The sequence below is a fragment of the Lissotriton helveticus genome, chromosome 2_1, assembly GCF_964261635.1.
Source record: "Lissotriton helveticus chromosome 2_1, aLisHel1.1, whole genome shotgun sequence".
Taxonomy (NCBI): Eukaryota; Metazoa; Chordata; class Amphibia; order Caudata; family Salamandridae; genus Lissotriton; species Lissotriton helveticus.
This window is the reverse complement of record NC_136059.1, coordinates 1,108,593,400-1,108,616,873: the sequence shown is the minus strand read 5'-3', so window position 1 is coordinate 1,108,616,873 and position 23,474 is coordinate 1,108,593,400. Positions and strand designations below refer to the sequence as shown.

At 48.8% G+C, this 23,474-nt stretch overlaps 1 protein-coding gene across 1 annotated transcript in view; it reads right to left on the bottom strand.

The window, feature by feature from the left end:
* The window catches only part of BRD10 (bromodomain containing 10), a 428,998-nt gene that overhangs the window by 193,175 nt on the left and 212,349 nt on the right, over window positions 1–23,474 (bottom strand). The window contains exon 4 of the mRNA XM_078675919.1: window positions 22,542–22,621. Coding sequence (XP_078532045.1) covers window positions 22,542–22,621 — 80 coding nt within the window. The remainder of the gene's footprint in view (window positions 1–22,541; window positions 22,622–23,474) is intronic.

The following is a 23,474-nucleotide window of genomic DNA, read 5'->3' as shown; positions in this document are numbered from 1 at the left end:
TCCTGTTTTGGTAACTTCTATTTGACTAGAAGTTACCCTCGTCATTGAGGATTGAGAGGAAATTCCAGAACCAATTGCTCCTATAACTCCTCTCAAGGTGAGTGTGTAGTACCCCTTGGGGATAATAAGAATTCCCATTTGTAAAGCACAAACATATCAACCCTTAAGGTTTCAAGGCGCTGGGAGCCGTAAGTGTGATTAAGTGAGCTACTGCCCAGAGTCACATGATGCTGAGCTGCCGCCGGGGATCCAATTGTGAACCCTGCGCTCCAGAGTCAGTAGCTCTGGTCGCTGCACCACATATCTCCCTCTGGGAATCAGACTTGGGGGCAGATTGTCATAATTTTTTCACAATTGGGAGGGTCTACCTAAGATACCTGGGTACTTCAAACTGTGAGGGGTTTCCAAATAAAGTTCTACGGTTCCCCATACAAACTGCAGAGTCCACGACCTATCTTTTTCCCAGACCCAAACCCATTTAGTGGAATCTGAGATTGCACAACTCTTGGAGCAGGGGTCATTGTTCACACCAAATTACAACCCCACAGATTTCTCAGCAACCTCTTCCTAGTGGATAAAAGAAACAGTGGCCAATGTCCGGTTATAAACCTTAAGGAGTTCAAAGAGTGGCTGGTCTTCCGCCACCTCAAGATAGGAGGAATCCATCTCCTCAGGGTCTTTTTTTTTTTTTTTTTAAAACCTTTATTGAAAGACACGTAGAAGTACAAGCGCAGGCCTACAACCACAGGGGCCGGCCGCAAAAGCAGGAGAGTCAAAAAAAGGGCAACATCAATGCGTACAATAGAATGAATACAGGATAGACGTGAAATAAAGACGTTAAACAGTCAGCGCCAGGATAAGAAAGGTTTCATTTTACATTTTATAGAGGAGGCAGCAACCATATCTACCGGGCGTCACGCAACATATACAAAAAAAGAGGGGGGGGGGCGGGATGGAGACAGCCCCCCACGCAATCAAATAACCCTAGTAGGGCGAAGCCCAAAGACATCCCACGCCCAGCAAAGGTTCAAAAATAAAGGACAAATGTCAGCGAACAAATAACGTGGACGCCACATGTACAGCCCTCCCGCCCCGGAAAAGGAGAAAGTGCGGACACGTACGAAACAAAGGAGTGAAGACAAAGGGACATAGCCCACCCCCTGAAAAAGCAAAAAGGGACCATAGAATAAAACAAACTAAAATAACAAACACCCCCCCCCCCACCCTACATCACTGTAATGGCTACGGCCTACCCCACTAAACAGCGTGCCTGTCGCCCAGAGTCACCCGAAATATAGAAGAAAGAGAAAGGGAATAATAACAAAGAAAGAGAGAGAAGGAGAGGAAAAAGAAGGATAGGAGAGGAGAGGAGCCAGCGATCGAAACATGGAATACTACCCCACCCGCAACAACGGATCACCAATCGAGGTCGGAAAGGACATTGAAAAAAGCCCACACAAGGATGAAAAACAAGAACTAACCAAAATAATGAGGCCTGGAGATGCCATTTAAAAGGGTCCCACAGGTACTCCGGCACAATCACCCCTGTCCACTTTTATGAAGAGTCGAGCTTCCAGACCCCGCCACGGCCGAAAAGCAGAATGATACCGTGGGTCCATACCAGTCCAGGAAGGCCAGTGGGATCTCCGCAAAACACCGTCCCAGCCAACAAGAAGCAACCAGGAGAACTCGGCAGCAGTCAGAATGCAAAAGTACCTCAACGATCCACGTGGCCAAGCACAATATCTGGGCTGTCCAGCACGAAGCAGAGAAATCAGGATGTAGGAAACACTGCAGCATCGGCACCGGGTCCACATGATCCCATAGAATCAAACACCCAGCTGGAGATCCCAGCACAGCAGCCGGAGAAGTTTCAACCATTACAATTCGGGAAGACGACACCGCGTCACAAAATGGCGGAGCAGCCATGGCGACTCCAAGTCTCGGCATTTCAAGGACAGGTCGATCCCCAGAGCAGCCAGGGCAGACAAGACAGCACTCCGAGTAGGGGCCGCCCGAATCAAACGAGGGCTGGAGAGAACAAATGCAGCAATTTCCCTGTCTCCAGGAGAAAGACTCTCCGAGGGGCCATCCGCCATCTTAAGCACAGCGCCCGCCGCCATCATCGTGGGCGCCTCCAAGTCCACCAGGAGCACCGGCGGCCCCAGGGCACACAACCGATCCGCGGCGGATGGCGCTCGGCGGAGAAAGGAGAGTCACCAGAAGAACGGGCGTGCTCCCCACAACACTCGGGGGGAGCCCAGCACCGGACCCCGGGCGGGACAAGCAACAGGAGTGGGCTACCCACTTGAGGGGTGCCGGACAGCGCGGCTTCTCTTCTTCGGGCCGGCAGGCAATCGGACATACGGGGTGGCCCACCCGCGGGGGTGGGTCCGCTCCAGGGCTTCCGGCCCACGGCTCTCAGGCTCCCAGCATCGGGTCTCTCCACCGGTTCCGGACCGCCGGTACTCCGAGCATCTCCGGGCAAGCACAGCACTCGAGGCCCCGGCTTCAGGGCCGGGAAGGCCAGCAAGGCAACAGGGGCAGAACGCCGAAATGACTGCACGTCAGAGCCCCGGAAAAGGATGGTAAGTGAAGGCTCTTCCTTGGTGACCAAAAGTCGGAACACCCCGAACAGGATGAAATACAGGATAGGTGGCGGGGAGGAAGAAATCACGGAGCGAGGCGGTTATGCGACTGTTCCGATCGCCATCTTGGCTCCTCCCCTCCTCAGGGTCTTATTGCAAATAAGCTATTGGGTGGTGTGCCTAGATTTGAAGGATGCCTATCTCAGGATTCCCATATTCACTCCTCACAAGCGTTTCCCACAATTCCAATGGTGGACACAGTTCTTCGAATTTACCTCCCTACCTTTCGGTCTATCACCACTCCATTTTTTATTCATTAAGGTCCTGAAACCTGTGTGGAACATTTGAGAGCCAGGGGGACCAGACTACTCGTCTATCTAGACAATATCCTCCTTATTGAAATTGAGAGGGCTAAAGACTTATGTAAGGGTTGATTGAGAATATAAGAGAATGAAGCAAGACCGAAAATTTTAGGGAGTTGTGGTCCAGGAAGGAGAAGATCAAGGTGAAGCAAAAGAGAGAGAAAGGGAAGATGGGGAAAGAGCCATAGGGAGAGGTAAAGGTGTATCCTTTGTAAGAAGTACAAGGAGGGCATACCTACATGTACAGTGGTCCCGATCAGACCTCATCAATTTTACAAACTTCCTTTCATAACTCAGAAAGATGCAGATAAGTGGTACACACCAATGGAACAGATTGTGACTACTTCCAAGGATCTATGGGCAGATTTGAAAGCATCGTTTGAATGGCGGTCCCAAAGGACTTGTTGGCAGAATGTAGGAGCAGTTGACTGGCATCACAAGAACCTCCCCGGGTGGCAGGGACGAATATCCATTTGCTCATAGCCGAATATCCATTTGCTCATAGCCAAAACCAAATATGACAAGGCCATGAAACATCGAATGACAAAAGCTCCTTAGTAGAAGATTAATTTTTTTCGATGTAATATGGAAAATTAGCTGAATACTCATTAAAAGAAGGCAGTACACACATCTTCACCAGGGGTGACACCATATTGTGAAGGGTGCTGTATTTCAACCCACACCCACACTTAGCCCCTTTGTACAGGAACTATTACTTTGTCTAGTATGGGCCCCTGTCTTGACCCACTAGTGAGTCCTTAGGCTAGACAATAGAAATGTTCAATTAAGATAATATACATTTAGATAACATATATGTAACTGTTATCACCCCCATTCTCCTGGTTTAGCCATCATCATTACATGGGTCCTTACAGACAAAAAGTGAGTTAAACGGCCATTATAGATGTCAAGTTAATTTTAACGTGGCTGGCATCTATATGGTGATTAAAATAAGTGGTCAGTGTGTTGGAGATTCTATTGTTCCCCCCACCGGAGTCAGTGTGGTCGACATGTTTCTGCCAGGTGGCCCAGTAGGGTTTGTGGCATTCATCAGGACTTTAAGAAATAATGGCAGGCTCCACTCTTACCAGACTGTGGTGAGAGGGTTTCACTGTGTGGGGTAATCAAGTTCACACTCCACTATGACGCAGCTCGCATCCATAGCCCTAGAGTTGGGACAAGTTGCCCCATAGGATGGGAGCAGAAGACCCCTTTGGTTGAACGTGATCCATGGTGCGTCCTCCATGTCTGCGCCTACATGTGTACTCCTCGCTGGCGTAAAATGGCGCCTAGTTCCTCTTTTTCCATTCGGCTGGCTAGCGTCAGTCCGAGCGTTCGGTGAGGAAAGGGAAGACTTACTACAGGTAAGAAGACTGAAAGATGACGATAATGTGGGTTTCTTTGATAGTGTTACAAGAACAGGAAATAGTGAGATGTGTTTGTGGTAACATTTAAGCTTTATCCAACAAAAAAGTCTAGCCCAGATTAAAAAACTTTGTGTCAAGCCAGGAGAAGGCTATGGGTTGGAGGTCTCCCCCACGAGGGTTTTCGGTAAACAAACGGGGCAGCCTTAAACAGTAATCCAAGCACAAACTTTACTCACATATTAAATATATTCCCCACATTTGTGGGAGTAGCTCCTTGTTTTAGAGGCGTTTGCTGCCGCTAACCTTGCTGAAATGAAATGTGATGGCTATAATTCATATTATTAGAGATATTCCCTTTTTGATAATAATAAGTAAAAATTGACTACGAGTACTAGCCTCCGATATGTTTGGCATTTTCGAAAATAATAAAGGAAAAATAGACTATGAGCACTATTGTATGGCATTTATTTTATTTAAGTCATATAACATTGGATTATTTCCGCTGCCCATACAACCGTGCTTGTATCATTCTAAGTAAGCTTGCTGGATTTGAGAGCCAGTTAACAGTAAGGCAGCAACGGGTGGTAAGCATGTGTAATCGCATTCTTTTAAAACACCAGGATACAAGGCATTTCCTTTTTGTATTATTTATCATGTTCCCTTATTTTTCAATAGCGCAAAGAATTGGATTTTAACTATACATCTGGACCCTGCACAGCCGCCTCAAATCACACTGGCATTTTTAGCCCAAAGCGGGTCGCACCAACATCGTCAATGAGCTCCCAATATGGAAGGTGCACCAATGACCTATAAAGTAAAAAATATCAGTTTTGAGCAACCCCTATCACTTACAAGAAACTAGACAAAAGGGCAACTGATGCTGTCCTTATATTGTTACAGTGAACATTGAAGTTGGAGCCAATACTATTAATGGAAATGCTCTCACCATTTGAAAAAAAAGGACCCAGGCGCATTTTCGTCATTTACACATGCCTGCTATTATGTAGTACAAATCAGCCAGATCCAGATTGATCGGTTAGTCAGACAATCAAAGTTACTTGCACAAACAGAGTCAATGAGAAGGAGGGCTCTAAGACACCAACACAGCAGTTTGCACATTTGGAATCTTGGGTGCTAAGAGACAGATAGGTCTGGGGCGAGCACTTGGTTTTACTAACTCTAGGGAATCTTTTTTTCCTCTTCCTTTCTTCTTAATCTCTATTTAACGCACTGTTTTGAGTACACAGTGTGTATGTTTATCTTGGTCTTGACTTTACCTATATTTATACATTTTTCCTCACAGAGCAGTAGCTGCCATTAATACTTACTAAAAGAAATTGATAGGGGCGACATAAATGATTTTTATCCCTCTTTGCTTTTAGATTCCCCATCCAACCTCCGCTGCATAAATTAAAGAAAGCAAGCGGTCCTGAGGAAGGTGGATTCAAGTATTTTTTATCCACCGAAACGTGCGTCGGCCTGTTTACCTTCCAGCTGGTGGCATAACCATGGATAATACTGAAGGACTGTCGCCATGAGTTTTTTGTTGCAAGCCATTTGAGGCTGGAAAAGCAATAAATGTGATGTGTGTATGTGTGTGTTTGATATGCAAGGCCATGACTGTATGTGAGCTTAGTTGAGATGTGATGATGGTCAGTATCACAGTATGGGGATATGTATAAATATGCCATTTTGTATGTATAAATTGCACAATTATGCTTTCTTTGCACATTTAGGAGAATTGAACTAATATATATATGTGTATAAATGTATGTATGTATGTGTATGTATGTATATATATATTTTGATGAATTGTTTCCGAACATCTCAAGTCTCAGTGCACGCTTACTTTCATAGATGAACGCAGGTGTACAGGGAGCCCAGTGGAATGAGCGATCAGCTGGGGGATAATAAGGGAGGGTTTCTTGCCTCCTTTTAGCAGTGACTAAGACCCGAGATTAGCAATCAGATCATCCAAGGAGTACTACGGTTGGCAAAGCTAACCAGTTGACAAGATCTTAGAGAATGCGATATATTGTAGAGACTTGCTGGAAGCAAAACGAAAAGGGCTTAATGAGAGGTACATGATAACCCTGATACAGCTGCCACACAGTGAAGAGGCAAAGGGTCTTAAAGTTCCTCTCCAAGGACCCGAAGTAGACCCCAGTTACGAGAAGCCAACGAAAGAAGTCATTCTGACCTACGTTGGGAATGTCCCGGAATGAGATGCAGTCGAGGTAACTTGCCAGGGATCAGCATAAGTGCTCAAAAGTTTACTACTTGTCACAATTACAACAAGGTGAGGCACTGGAAGAGGAAAGTTGCTACAACCAGAGGGAATCATGACCGAATCCCAAGTTGTGAGTCCAGCAGGTCAGGGAGAGATTCCACCAATACCTAGACCTTCTATGTTGGCTCCCAAAGTCCCCAAGTCTCTGGCATGTTGCCAAATTCCTACAACACAAAGCAGATGCTAGGAAGTAGTCCACATCCCCAGCTGAACAACCAAGTACTCAAAATCCAACGAGGTCTCAAAATGGACCAGCTCCAAAGATATTTAAGACTTCCACTGATTTCTACCAGGACCACTGACAGTCCCTGCTACTGAAAACTGTACATATCTACAATGAGCTGAGGGAACTGCAACATACTGCTCCAGAGCTAGAGAAGGCCAAATGGGGAAAAGATGGGATGTGTGAAAGATGCCAGTCACATTTGGGTGTTCAGTGATGCAAAGCCAGTTCTCCCTGCTTCTCTATTGCCCACGACGGAGCGGCACATGCACTTTCTAACACATGTGGGTCGTGATGGTAAAATACCTATTTCCGAACAATGGCAGAAAGCTTGTGCCAGTGTTGTGTCACCGGTCAGAAACAATATGTGGTCAAAAGAGTTGTGGTGACCATGAGCCACATTGGGCCGTCTGATGGTCCCTTCCAGCGTCTCCACCTCGATTTCATGGAGATGCCCAATGTAACCAACTGAGGTATATCCTCATCTGTGTGTTTATCATCACAGTGGGATGAGGTTTATCCCACCAGGAGATGTGACAGCCTAACAGATGCTAAATTATTGCTGTGGGAGTTGATACCACGATTTGAGATACCCGTTCATCTTGAATCGGATCAAGGAACTAATTTTAATAGAGAGGTATTGTAGTTGATGTGTACTGCCTCAGAGATTGACCAGAAATTCCACTGTAGCTACAGGCATTGTAGAAAGGTTAAATTAATTGATTAAAACTAAACTGACTAACATCGCTGAAATGGCCTAATGCTCTTCCGTTGGTGCTGAGGAGTATTCAAAGTACCCCTGTAAGCGCACAGGATTGTCTTCTCACAAGGTGCTGAATGGGAGAACCATGCAAATTTCTTCCGTTCCCACAAGTGCTCTTGTGAATATCACAGATGACCAGGTTCTCGAGTACTGCAAGGGATTATCTGATGTGGTGCACTCTATCTTTCATCAGGTCGATGCTGCTATTCCAGATACACATGATTTGAACCTTGGTGACTGGGTTCATGTCAAGAAACAAATCCGTAAATCTAGCTTGGAGGAACGCTGTAGAGGCCCCTATGAGGTGATACTGGTCACCAATATTGCAATTAAGTGTGCTGTCGAGTTGGATAAACGCCTCCCACACCAAAAGGGCAAGACAAGAAGTGGAAGAAGCAGAGTCAACATCCACTAACTCCTTGAGTCATGAGGTTTGAAGTATCGGAGGCTTCGGAAGATGAGGAAGACCCTTCCGAGGATCCGCAATCTCTATCAGACAGGTTTCACACAGGATGGGAGTCAGATGAAGATGCTGTTATTCCAACGACCACTGTGATATCAACCACTGGACTGCGAATATGCAACCACTGGGAAAGTAAAACTCATGAAAAGCCTAAACAAACCTGCCACGGGTAAAGAGGCAGAGGGAGTTTAGGGACAAGGAAGCTCCACTTCAGAGAGTGAATGAGCCTCATCAGAACCAGAGATCTCAAGCACCTCCAAGGACAGAGGCCCAACTGAGTAAGGATGGCTGAGAACTACAACCACCTGAAAGAGACTGTTGAAGGCTATGAAAAGACCAGAGACGATTAGGGAAGAGAGTGAGCTAGAGGAACCAGAACAGGTTGACCAACCTGACACTGTGGATGAAAGCCTAGACTTGACCAGTAACAAACTACTTCAAAAGGAGAGGAAGGTCAACCGGAAGTATTTAGACTCAGATTGTACTTATCAAAATTAAAAATCAGCTCAGAATCTGTTGACTGCCTGACATTTATGAACCTCCCAGGGTTCAAGATGAGCCACACCAAGAGCACATCAATGTTGATCACTGACAGATGCTGAAAAGGAAGGTCAGAAAGTTAGGGCAATGGTAAGAGATTGGTAGCTCCTTTAGGCCTACAGCTGATGCTGAATAAAAATCTATGTAGCTTTCAAAAGAGGGTAGTGACAATAGGGTAGAACCTACAGGACTAACCACCATCACCCAAGTTTCAGACATTTCCTTGATCTAATTAAAACTAACATAGCAAGCAACTCTGCAAAAGTTCGCTTGTCAGTTTGGCAGTTGCCATTTCTGTTCTATGTTTGGATGGCTGTTGGATGCTTAGCCGTTGGTAGAGGATGGCGCTCATCTCTGATCTCTGACAAACACCACCCTTGAATCTGTAGTCAAACCACCTGCACACAAGAATAAAGTATCATAAGTCCCACAGCACGACAAAGTGTACAGTTATAATGTATATTATTAAATGCTATATGAAAATGTTAAAGTTATGGAAGTAGTGAGTTGCTTTGTGTGCTCTTACCTTCCAGCCTCCACAGCTGAGTGAGCAGCCTATTTTCATTTACCTTTCTCTTATTCCTTACCTTGCTCTGTTTTCTTAAATCTCTTTTACCAACAGTACTCCATTAAACTGTTCTACCCTGATTTTGATGACCCATTAGAAGATGTGCCGATTGTAACTGGTGCAAATCTTTATTTGTGGGCTACTAAATATGTCTCCTTCTTTGAAAGGGCTAAAGTCAAAGGATTAGCGTGAGCATATGATGAAATTCTTCGCACCGTGACCAACATGAGCGCTACAAATCAGAGCATGCGTGAGGTAACATGTTGACTTAATAAAGATGAAATGGTATTTGTAGATGAACTGAACAAGATGATTAGGGTAGATGAAGTGAAGAGTGAATGGAAGACAAATGCTGAACACACTGCTGGAAAGGGTAAAAAGACCCTAAAGGAGAATTTGGGAGAACTGAAGGAGAAAAACTCAAAGTTATTGAATGATGTGTAGTAATAATGAATGAAGTGATGATGTTTAAGAATCTTCAGGGGCGGGGGATGTTGTTTTTCTCCTTTTCATATTAAATGCAGTTCACAAATACTTTATTCAGCAAGTAAAGGCCATAAAAGTAAACAATTAAAACACATTAAAACTTAAAAATACGGTTAATACATTGAGAGGGAATACACTAATCCATTACAAAGGGTCTATCAAACACATAATTACAAATACTGCAACTGATTTAGAAGACTTATTTTAAAAAGTCAAGCAACAGATATAAATACATAGTTCAAAAGTACGACAATCTTGATTATACATATAAAGTATGTTAAAAAGGCATATGATACCAATTCCATGTTTAAAATATGTTACATAGCTACTGCAAGGGCATCATCTACCTAAGTCTCATGGCCCCTAACAGAAAGCGTGCAACCCCGAAGCATACAACGGGTAGGATAACATTTGCAGAAAAATGTATGCAGGTCTAACTTGGGTAAAGTTGACCTCTCTCAATAGTGGCTAGTGGCAGTATAAATTTCTTACGGATGGGGCCATAGAATTCACACCAAAAAAATAAAATGCAAAGTATCCTGTTCCTAGAAACTGTCACAGGGGTTCGGCTTTAGTGTACCTGGCATTTTATATCCCCTGGAAAAAGCTAAAATCCAAGGCACCTGATTCAACCAGCATCTTGTTAGGACAAAGCGATGTTGCACATTGGTAACTAATGACAGGTAGGGCTGTAGCTGTGTTGACAGACTTATGGTAACATACCTTCTCACTGAGGCCTTAGCTAATTCCAAGCCCTCCCGGGTCACCTGCCGCCTGGCCAAAAATTTCATTTCAACATCCCTGATGGCTGCCGGTCCCAACGGTCTGGGTATGCTGTACAAATCTGGACAGCCCAAATTCCTCATTTACTGTTTAATATATTTCAGCCACAGGATACAAGGCACCCCATCAAGAGAAATACAGTCCGCTAATACCGTCTGGTTCAGGGTGGTAGAGGGACTCGACCAAATCCTTAACCAACGTACCAATGGTGCTGTTAAAATGTAAAACCGGACCTCTTCTCGTTGCTTCTAGTTGCTGTGTTGACTTATTCGCCATCCATTTTATCTCTGCTTTGTCATTGGCACTCCCCTTGCACAATCGTGTGTAAAGAAACTAGATTGGGGTATTGCACAAAATGTATACACGCAAAGGCAGCACAAAAGAGCAGCTGGCATCTGCTCGGAATTTCCTGACAATGGTTTATCCACGAATAAATTGCACATAGATAGCGTATCTTGTTATGCAGCCCCAAGACTCAAAGTTGCTTAAACACAAAGGCTGTTGGTGTTTATATTACCTCATTGTGTGTGTCTTTCTCAAGCTCTGTTTACACCATTGGGTGTCCCCTGTTTGTGATCTTTTCCTATAAAAGCCCATGTAAATATTGCTCAGAGTACTTCCTCTTTGAGTATCTTTTGGTGCTTGTTGGACGAGGCCCCCGCTCATGAGTGTTGATAAATGATCTGATCTTTACTTCACTCCAGTGTCGATTGTCCTTACTTGTTTGAACCCGTGGACCAAGGGTGACCCTGCACCAGTGTGTCTGGCATAAGGAACACTTCCACAGTGCAACTGCGATGTGATTCGTGATGTACCCCAAGCCAAGCTCTTCATGCAAAATTAAGTCAGGGGTACATGAGGGGATAGGGAGGAGGCAGCACACATTTATTCTCGACCCCCTGAATATCCCACATGTCCTTGTAACCCCATACATCACACCCATATGTCGCCATGGGTATACACTTTTCTTTATAAATCTTAACTAGGGCAGGTAAGAATTAGATCCCAATCTTTTGGCAAAATCCATATAGCCCCAACTGCTCTTGCCAATGTGTCCTTTTCCAATTGTCTTTGTGCAGCCCAAGCCCCATGATCATCAAACTAAACCCTAAGAGTGTTGATAAATGATCTGATCTTTACTTCACTCCAGTGTCGATTCTCCTTACTTGTTTGAACCCGTGTACCAAGGGTGACCCTGCACCAGTGTGTCTGGCATAAGGCACACTTCCACAGTGCAACTGCGATGTGATTAGTGATGTACCCCAAGCCAAGCTCTTCTTGCAAAATTAATGTAGGGGTACATGAGGGGACAGGGAGGAGGCAGCACATACATTTATTCTCGACCCCCTGAATATCCCACATGTCCTTGTAACCCCATACATCACACCCATATGTCGCCATGGGTATACACTTTTCTTTATAAATCTTAAGTAGGGCAGGTATAGATTTAGATCCCAACCTTTTGGCAAAATCCATACAGCCCCAACTGCTCTTGCCAATGTGTCCTTTTTCAATTGCCTTTGTGCTGCCCAAGCCCCATTATCATCAAACAACACCCCAAGTAGGAAAAGGTAGACACTCGACAGTTCAGCCCCCCATTACAGAAAAACCTAGTCTTGGCGGCCGCTTTACTACCTACTGTTATTGTGTGGGATTTAGAGAAGTTGGTCGCCAGGTCAAGTGACTCCATAAAAGCAATAAAAGCATTATAAACTGAGCTACGCTAACTTAACCCATATTTACACTTCTCTCTATCTTGCATCAATGTCACAATACATGACATGATAACTACTCCTGTTGCTTGTTGTCCTAAATAAAGAATTGCAAGCTCTACACTAATAAACAGTGTTCCCCGATACTTTTGTCCACACTGTACATAACCAATTACATCCAAATTGTCTATGGCTGTTCTCATACAATGTATCAATTAGTATGCTTACATTTACTGTGAAAATGACTGAAATCAAAAACCGTACAACCATGAGAGAATCTCTGAATGTATTCTGTAGTAAAATGTTTCTTCTTGCTTGTTCTTTATTGGTGCATGTCCAGAGAACCATCTAATTGTGAAAAAAAATTTGAAAGTCTTTGTTTAAAATCCTATAAAAGAAAGTGAAATTGTCTGTGCCCCGGAATCCCCTATTACTCACCTTTAGAAGGTGCATCTAAGTCGAATAAAACAGTGGTGAGTTATTTTTTCTTATGATTTGTACGCCTTCCTGCTAAACTTACTGATGGCATTATTCATGTATTTTGCCTACTAATTCTTTATGTAAAAATTTTTCTAAGAATGACAGAAAGCTTTTTCTGTCATTCTTAGAAAAATGTTCAGTATTTATTACTGAATATGATCATAATTGCATTAGTGACGGGCCCAATCGGGGAGCACCAATTTCTGTATCGGGACTACATTTTTCTCGGTCCTAGCCATTGGTGCGCCTTCTGATATTTAGGACAAGTTTGCGTGCCGACAATAGCATATCACTTGCTGCAAGTCATATTTACATGTTGCTGCTATAGGGCATCAAGGCTTCATGTTCCATCGTTGGACCCCGCCCACCCTCACTAAACTTCTTCCAAGCAGCATTAAATGCCCCAACAGTTGATGCCGCATGCATTGGTGTCGGGATGCATATGCCCTGGCAACTGGTGGTTTGCCGATATGCTACTCATTACACGTTTATCAGTTAACCCTGGACTCCCAATCAACCTACTTATCACTAGATACAGGTCTTTGGTTCAAAGTCTGTCCTTGCACCTTTGCTGATGTAGGCAATTGCAAATTCAGGCTGAACACGTGACGCATAAGCCCAATGTAAAGAGAGTACAAAAAGATTTACAGGAAAGTTTTAAATCAGGAAATTGTAATGTCTAGCATCTGTCACACTCCTAGAATTTTTTTGCTGTGTCTTACTTTCCTGTTCCTCATTTTGTCTGCTTCTTTTTTATTGTTTAAAAAGTTGGAAAGGGCGCGTGGCCGAGCGGGCTATGATGGCGGTCGTACATTAAGTGTGCTCCTGGACCCCTCCGCTATCTGCACGCAATATGCCAGTCTTGGTCGCCATCCAGGCCTTAAACTCCGCGCCCTCACTCTTGCCACATACCTGATGGTGGTCCTGGCTGTGGGGACTCTGGGTACCGGCGCTTTCTAGCGATCGCCTGAAGGTCTGATCATTTAAAATGTCGGCTGCCCCCACTCGTCACTAGCTGCCTGCCACTGGGGATTGAGGTGCCTGGGCTCCGACTACAATTGCTGTACCGGCAGGAGAGGTCCTTGGGGAGCAACCAACCTCTGTGGTGCTGCGGCAGTTTGGAAGCCACTTGTCTCGTCTTCTTCCATCCCGGGCTGTGCTCCAATGCGGGCTCTGGCTGCCTACGACCTCCTGCTGCTGTGATCGGCGCCGTGGGCGCGAGGCTGCCTTCCGACCTCCGCCCACGGCTGGGACATTTGTGGCGGTGGACCTGGCTACCCTGCGGCGCTGCCATAATTTCGGCCGTCACCTCGGATGGCAGGAGCTTGGTTCCGTGGTTGAGGTGCGGCGACGCTTGAGCCCTGGACCTTGGGCAGTGGCTTCGATTCAGTCTGCCCCCCTTCTCTTTTTTTTGCCTGCCAGGGGCCCACCTTGTCTGCGGTGGAGGTCGCTGCAATTGACACGTCTGCGGTACAGTGCTGTTTCTATGGCCCCCTGTAGCAGAGACTTCTACAGCTACACTCCGGCTCCCGTGCAACGTTGCCGCGGTACCGGCCGCCGCATTGGGCCGCGGGTGCTGGTGGCGGTGAGAGTCCCGGGACGCAGAGTGGCAACCTGGAGGAGGTGCGTGCCCGGCCCTTGGCAGACTTGGAGAGTGGTGAGTCCTGGAGACGGAGGGGGGTCCTGGGACTGTTGTAAGTGGCCCTGCGCCTGGCCTGCTCGTGTGATCTGGGCATTGGGAGGTGCTGCAGTTGGTTTGGCCTGTCGATCCACTTGCCTTGTCGGCTGCGAGTCCGTCCTCATGGGCCCTGATACTCTGCCTACCGACATGCTGGGACTGCGTCATTACTTCTGTCAGGCTGAGACCTGGTGAGGGGGTGCCGTCTGCATCTGTTGCTGGACTCCTAGAGCCGGCCCTCCGCCGCGTTTGTCCCGGTTGACCTTGTCTTCCTGGAGCTGTCTTTGGGCCTGTGGTATTATGGACCCCCTTTCCTGGCCTGCACCTCAGCTATCACTACCCCGCACCTGAGGGGCTGCGAAACAGATGAGGCGGCTGTTCGACCGCACGGATTGAACGGTATGTGGCCCTGTAGGCTGGCCCCCTTTGGCACCTCTTGATCTGTCTTGGGGCACCTGCTGGGGTCTGTCGATCCTTCCGCTCAGAGGCCCTGGCTGATGAATCTGGGCGGGCACCTCACTGTGCTGCCTCCTGCTGCGACTGTGACCCAGCGGAGATCCGTTTGCCTGCAACTACTGCAAGGAGTGAGGACTAACTGGGAATTCCCTCTGCCACCCAACTGTCTTGCTTTGCCCTGATGGAGCCTGGCGCAGTCCGAGGACCCAGACGCGGAGACCACGCATCAGCTCTGGAACCTCCTTGGGGGTGGCCGAGCTGACCCACACTTTGACTGCGCGTCCTTTGACCTTGGTTTGTGGCCCCTGCTGCGGAGATTCGCTAAAGAAGCGGTAGGGTTCTATCATTGACCAGGCGAGGTCGCCCCCCACACACCACTGCTCCTGCTTGCCTGCCGCTGCCTTGCCTCATGTTTCTTCGTTTTTCTGCTTTTTGCCCGGTCGACCCAGCCGCCGCTGGGCCGCCCTTCTGACCGTTTTCCCGCCGCTGCCTCCCTGCGGCCCGCCCCCCTCCTGCCCATTCGCCGCCCCGCTCCCGCAACCCAGCTGCTCCTCCCTCCCGGCTCCCTACTTATGACGCCCACTCCCACGCGCAGCGGGCGCGCCGATTGTGCGCCAAAGGCAAGCCCGTCTGCGCCCGTCCGCGCCCAACGCCAGGACCCCTGGCCCTCCCCGCCGATGCAAGACGACCCGACTGACCTACGACGCCGCCACTCTCAACGCACTCAATGCCGGCCGGACCCACGCCTGCTGCCGAGCCACCCCGAGACGCACCCACGGACCCTTCACCTGCGGTACCTGCAAGTTCACCTGCCTCCGAACCCACCCCGCACCCGCCAAGACAAACACCAGCAGCAACCACCTAAAGTGCATCCTGCTCAACACCCGCTCCGTCCACAGACACGCCGTGGAACTCTGGAACCTCCTCGACGCTACATCACCGGACGTCGCCTTCCTCACGGAAACCTGGATGAACGCCTCCTCTGCACCCGCCATCGCCATCCCGGACGGGTACAAGATCATCAGGAGGGACCGCATCAACCAGACCGGAGGAGGCATCGCCATCGTCCACAAGAACACCATCCGCATCACGACCGACGCCAACGACTCCTTCGCCGCAGCCGAACATCTCCACTTCCAGATTCACACCGACCCTAAGACGACCCTCAGAGGCACCCTCGTCTACAGACCCCCGGGACTATGCACACAATTCAGCGAAGACATCACAGACTTAATCAGCCCACACGCCCTCCCCTCCGCTGACTACATCCTCCTAGGGGACCTCAACTTCCACCTGGAGAACGACAAGGACCGCAACACCACCGCCCTGCTGGAAAACCTCGCCAACCTCTGACTCAAGCAACTGGTCAACACCCCCACCCACTACGCCTGCCACACGCTTGATCCCGTCTTCTCTTCCAGCAAGTACATCACCTTCAGCCACGCCACCGGACTTCACTGGACCGACCACAGCTGCGTCCACTTCAGCTTCAAAAGATCCACGACCCACCACCACCCGCAACAGGTACCCCACAGGAATTGGAGCAAGATCACCGCGGACCAGCTCAACACCTCCCTCAGCCAGAGCCCACCCGCCAACACAACGGACCCCAACGAAGCAGCCCGCAACTTCACACAGTGGCTGACCGCCTGTGCCGACGACCTCGCGCCACTAAAGAACCCTCCCAGCAGACCCAGAAGCAAGAAGGCATCCTGGTTCACCGACGAACTCAAGGACTCCAAGAAGACCTGCCGCACCCTCGAGAAAGCCTGGCTCCTCGACCGGACCACCGACAACATGACCGCCCTCAAACGCGCTACCCGCAAGCACCACCAGCTCATCCGCACCACCAAGAAGAAATCCCTGAAGGAACGACTGGACAACAACGCCCACGACAGCAAAGAGCTATTCACCATCGTCAAGGAGTTCTCCAACCCCAGCACCGGCACCAACGACATCACTCCGTCACAAGACCTCTGCGACTCCCTCGCCTCGTTCTTCCACCGCAAGATCGCCGACATCCACAACAGCTTCGGCGCACCACCCACGCACCCAACCGTCGAACCAACGCCCCCCACTGCCACCCTTCGCACCTGGACCACGGTGACCACCGAAGACACAGCCCGCACGATCAACACCATCCACTCCGGATCACCGACCCCTGCCCACACCACGTCTTCAACAAGGCCGACTCCACCATCGCACCGCAACTCCGGAACATTATCAACACCTCGTTCAACACCGCCACCTTCCCGGAGAGCTGGAAGCACGCCGAGCTCAGCGCCCTCCTGAAGAAACCTACAGCGGACCCCACCGACCTCAAAAACTTCCGCCCCATCTCGTTCCTCCCTTTTCCTGCTAAAGTCATCGAGAAGATCGTCAACAGACAGCTGACCGCCTTCCTCGAGACTAACAGATCCCTCGACCCCTCGCAGTCCGGCTTCAGAGCCAACCACAGCACCGAGACCGCCCTCATCGCAGCCACCGACGACATCCGGACCCTGCTCGACAAGGGGGAAACAGTGGCCCTCATCCTCCTGGACCTCTCCGCTGCGTTCGACACTGTCTGCCACCGCACCCTAGTACAGCGCCTCAGCAACATCGGTATCCAAGAGAAGGCACTGGAGTGGATCACCTCGTTCCTCGCCGGAAGAACACAAAGCGTCCGCCTCCCCCCGTTTCGCTCCGAGGCCACCGAAGTCATCTGCGGCGTCCCGCAAGGATCTTCACTCAGCCCCACTCTCTTCAATGTCTACATGAGACCTCTTGCAGCCATCGCACGCCAGCACAACCTCAACATCATCTCTTACGCCGACGACACCCAGCTGATCTTCTCCCTCACCAGAGACCCCAACACCGCCAGAACCTGCCTACACGAAGGGATGAAAGACGTCGCCGAGTGGATGAAGGACAGCCGCCTGAAACTGAACTCGGACAAGATGGAAGTCCTCATTCTGGGATCTTCGCCCTCCGCCTGGGACGACTCCTGGTGGCCCCCAGCCCTGGGCACCGCACCCAAGCCAACCGACCACGCACGCAACCTGGGCTTCATCCTGGACTCCTCCCTCTCGATGACCAGACAAGTCAACGCCGTCTCCTCATCGTGCTTCAACACCCTGCGTATGCTTCGCCAGATCTTCCGCTGGATCCCGACCGAGACCAGGAAGACTGTCACCCAGGCACTCGTCACCAGCCGACTGGACTACGGAAACGCCCTCTACGCTGGAACCACAGCCAAGCTACAGAAAAGACTCCAGCGCATCCAGAACGCCTCCGCCCGACTCATCCTGGATGTCCCCCGACGCAGCCACATCTCCAGCCACCTGAGGACCCTGCACTGGCTCCCCGTCGACAAGAGGATCACATTCCGGCTCCTTACCCACGCACACAAGTCTCTCCACGACCTGGGCCCCAAGTACCTCAACGACCGCCTGACCTTCTACACGCCCACCCGCCAGCTACGGTCCACCAGCCTCGCCCTCGCAGCCGTATCACGCATCCGAAGAACCACCGCAGGAGGAAGATCCTTCTCTTACCTGGCTGCCAAGACATGGAACTCCCTCCCCATCCACCTTCGGCTGACCCAGGACCATCTCGCCTTCAGGAAACAACTCAAGACCTGGCTGTTCGAGCAGTAGCAGACCCCTTCCCCCAAGCGCCTTGAGACCCTCCCGTGTGAGTAGTGCGCTATACAAATGGTATGATTGATTGATTGATTGATTGAATGACGACCATGGGTCGTGACAGTGCGGCCAAGACCCCGGCCACTCAGACCAAAATGGGTTGCTTTACCACCACGGATGCCGGGGCGGTTGGGGGAACCGTAGACAGAGAGGTCCCACCGGCTGCAGATCTGACTACCATTCTTCAGGCAATACATGCCTCGCAGTCCTCTGTGGAGGGCAAGATTGCAGAGGTTCAGGTGGGCATTACCCTCATCGGCAAGACCTGAGGAATGCGGTGGCCCAGGTCACGGAAACAGTTGTGCATCTCCACGGTGGAGGATGATGTCCAGCAGCTTAAGGAGCAAGTCACCCTGCTTCAGTCTCACACCCGAGAACTGTATCGGAGAACGGAAGACACAGAAAATAGGTCCAGCCGCAACAACCTCCGCCTGGTGGTGTTTCCGGAGGGGTGGAGCAGGGTCGCCCAGCAGACTTCATAGACAAGTGGTTTCGCTCATTGGTCACCGAGGGCTCCCTCTACCCGTGGTTCGCGATTCAGCGAGCACACCGCTCCCTTTCCCCTAGACCGCTTCTGGGAGCAGCCCCCAGGCCCATCATCATGCAAATTCTTAATTTCAAGGACCACAATTCCATCTTGACTGAGGCCCGCAAGCAGCAGTGTCTTCGTTACGAAAATTATACCATCATGGTTTTCCCTGACTATACTCGGGAGGTCCAGGGTCAGCGCCGCTCGTTTGGGGAAGTTAAGCAAAAGCTGAGTGCCCTTAACATACGGTACAGGCTACTTATTCCGGCACGCCTGCGAGTGGTGTTCTCCAACAAGACCCTATTCTTCGATACCCCTGAGGAGGCTTGGACATTAGGCCACGGAGGAACGTCCCCTGGGGTCTGAGGACCGACATTCATCATCTGGAGGAGTGCCTGGTGGATCTGGCATCAAGGGGTTCCTGGCCCCCGTCCCCAACGCAACTGCTCACGACGATGCCGTGGCCCGAGGCGGTCCCGCTCGGACTCTACGCTGGGTTCCTCTCGGAAGCCAGCCCGCTTCCTGAAGAACCTTTGAGTGTGCAGCGGTCTGGCTCCTCGGGCCGCCTGGATCCTGGGAACACCTTGCCCCAGCCTTCACTGCTGGACCTCCCTGACACTGACCTGTCGCGCAGCCCGATGCTCATCAGGGATCCCGCATGAGCCTGTCTCTGCCTGCCGGGGTTTGTTCTGCGGCCGGAGATGGCGGATCATCTCATCACTGCTCCAACTCTAGATGGACTCAACAACGCACATCCTGCAAAGAGGTAGGGTCCTCCACGTTTCTCAGTCCCAAAAGTTTTAGTTTGTTTCTTTGCTACTTTCCTCTGTTAGGGCGACAGATGCTTCCGTTCCTGAAGTATAGGGTGGGTGGTGGGGGTTGGGTTCGGGTGGGGCGACTGTTGTCCCGGGTTTTGTTTGTTTTTGTTGTATTTATGCCAGCACTACTGCCTCATCCTGTGACATCCACACAGTGACCGACATTGTCCTCCTATGTCTTACACCCTACGTGCTTGCACCACTCCGCTCTCTGCGTGTGCTGGGTGATCGACCATCACCCCAGCCTCTTAATGAACCGTTTCACCTCCCTTCATATTATGTCATGGATTGATAACGGCCTCCTAGATAAGGTTAAGCGAACTGCAGCCGTGCAATATGCCCAGCGACCCAATGTAGACATATTGCTGCTTCAGGAGACCCACCTGGTAGGCAACCGTTGCCCCTTTCTGGCGCGCTATGGTTACGGTGGGGTTTGGCACTCTGGGTTTACCCGGGGATCTCGCTGGGTCGCGGTCCTGCTGCGCCGCGCCCTTCCTTTTGTAGAGCGTAAAGTAATACATGATCCGGGAGGCTGTTTTGTTATTTTGGAGGGGAACATTGGGATCCAACCCTTGAACCTGATAGCTGTGTACTCTCCCCCTTCTCCGATTGCTTCCACGCTCCGGCACCTTGCTCCACTGGTAGCCGCCCTGCCCCCTGAGAACCACTGTAGTTGGGGGGGGGGGGGTCTTTAATGCAGTTATGGACCTTGATTCTGCTACAGTCCCTTCTGTCTCTCGGGTTTCCCACTCCACACTCCTTTCTAACTGGGCCGTGACTCTGGGACTGGGAGACGCTTGGGGCCTCTGGCACCCAGCTACTCGAATGTTCACTTACACATCGACCGCCCATCAAACACAGGCTAGGTTAGACTATCTGTTTCTTCCGGCCCTGGACTGTCGATCGATCCAGGACATCGTTATCCTTCCCAGAGGCATAACAGATCACTCCTCAGTTTCTATGCGTCTAGGTAGTCTCCCGGCCTCTTCACGCCCGGTCTGGCGGCTTAACGCCTGGTTTCGCCAGGACAAGGATTTCCAGAAGCACGTAGGGCTCGAACAGCGTCACTACTTCGCAGCTAACCAAGACTCAGTTTCGTCCTCTGGTACCCTATGGGAGGCCGCTAAGGCAACTATTCGCGGGTTTGCCAAAGGCCAACTTACACTCCAACGCACAAAGCAGGAGGCCCGGCTCACGCTCCTGGAGGCCTAAGCTGCCAGGCTGGAGGCCCATCCGCCTGGAGAACGAACGGAAGCTCAGGATCGGAAGCTCGCATTGCTCAGGGATGAGCTCAGACAGGCCTCCATGGAGTCAGCTAAGCTGTTGTGGAGGTCCTCCGTGGCGCGGGTGTATGGGTGGGGAGATAAAAATGGGAAGCTCCTGCACCGCTTAGCCACTTATCCAATGAGTAACCGTATTATTCCTGAGGTGATGGATTCCCATGGGGAGACCCATCAGGGCCCCACGGAGGTGGCCCAATGTTTTGCTTCAAACTATGCTTCCTTGTAGTCTGCCCAACCCCCAGACCTTGCTCTCTCGGAGCTCCTCCGGAGTGAAAGATTCCCCCTCTCGCGGCTGACTGACGCTAAAGCAGAGGGTCTTGATCTCCCGATTACTCGGAAGAAATCAATGATGCTATCTCCCGCAAGTCCTCCAGTGGGTGTCTCTCCTACAGAAGACCCAGTAGTCATTACTCCATGATATGTCCTCCGGAACAAATAATTTTCTCTCATGCTTCCTTAGTATATTATTGATTGTGCTCATCACAACTACATGCCTGGTCGTTCTGCCCTTCCAGTCAGACTTGAAGACCCTTCAACTCTTCTTTCAGCGTCTGCTGTTTTGTCCCGTAGTTTGGTCACTGTTATGTCTTGGTAGAATTTCTGTTGTGGATTACACATCTATTTTGGAGGGCTATCAGTTTGTTTCTTTCGATGATCATTACTTTTACTTTTACCTTTTGGTCCATGTAGAATGGTGTATGCTTAGCAGCATGGTGGAACTGTAAACTAATGGGATTCTTTAGTCTGCTGCCCTGGATCTCCACTCCAGAGCTTGTTTTTATTAATGAACTGCGTGGCTTTGTATAAAATGTACAGTAGGCCTCTTGTGTAGACTTTTCATGTTCAAATAAAATTCACATTTTAACATGTTGCTTGGCAGTGCTAGACAAACAGCAACAGTGGAAAAATATAAAGAGAGCACCAATGAGATGGATACTGTGGTGATTCCACCCACAGGACCATTGTGTGTAAACACCCACTGTTTCAAGTTTTCAACATGTACACGAGACTCTTCCAAACTCAAAAACTAAGATAGCAAGAGAACAAGCAGCATATGAATACAAAATATGTTAGTGCTATAGAAGTGCCTGACATTAGGTGGAAGAAAAGCCATTGGCACATGAAAATGCTCAAAATCAAAACTCCTGATTTCAAGGTGAACACCTGACCTGTGCTAAAGTTACAAAGGTGGTGCTTCTTGGTGTTATTGATAAATGTTCGATAGGAAAACAAGCAACCAAACACGCCTATAAATAATTTAAGATTTCTTTCTGTAACTGGTGTGCAAAACGTTTTGAAAGCAAAAAAGCAAAATGAGCTGCTCATTTTCTATCTATCACATACAAGACTGGTTTAACTTCAGAAAACACACAAGAGATTAACCAAGATACTGTGCATATGCCAGCTCAACATCACTGACTGGAAACTAGCATGCTTTGCTTTGTACAATTAGCAAAGAAGTCTTTTACCTGAAATTCTGGTACACCAGGTGACCTTAAAACCGTTTTCCTCTTCTTAGTTATCGTCCGTTTAGATGGAGATTTTTTTCCTGTTAGAAACCGAGCGAGAGAAACTTCACTATGATGCTCATTACATTTCCTTAACGAAACTAAAATTATGACAGCTCTCAAAGTTAAAGTATAACTGAACAGATGTCATGTGTTGACACATCCACAAGACTATTGGGAGATACGCTAAGTATAAGCAAACAGTAGAAAAGGCAGAGTTCAGGCAGCTGTATAATTGAAATATTGCAATGCAAACACACACTCAAGTACTTATTCTTGTTACAATTGCGAGTCATAATGAATATCAAAATGGTCGGACACAATTTGCTGTGTGGGACTGCAGGAAGCTGGCTCTGTATATACTATCAGTACAAAAAACAAATTATCCCTTGATTCACACAATCAACAAGAACCCCCTATAAATAGTGGAATTCTTAATTCATATAAAACACAAACTAAAAAAAGATCTCACTCAAAGTCCCTGAAGCACTCAAACAATGATACTACTATAACATGCAGCACAAACAAGTAAATGTATTTCTTTAGTACATGTAAATATTATTAAAACACAAATATTATAAAAACACATATAATAAAACACAATGCATCATTTTAGCATAATTAAAAACAGTACAATTCATCAAAACAGGACAGAACATCTTATGACACTTTTACCACAGAGAACCCTAAAAGATAGGGAGGACGAACAATAATAGACAGTATGCTTTGTCTTTGAGCTCAACAATTCCCTGGGAATAATTTTAGCAAGATTAGCCTGGATACATATACTCTGTTTTGTATCTACAGGTCCAACTTGTCCTCAGGATAATGTATAGAAATGCATCAGCGCATTGATTCCATCTTAATCAAGACAGTCATTATGTTCACTTTTCT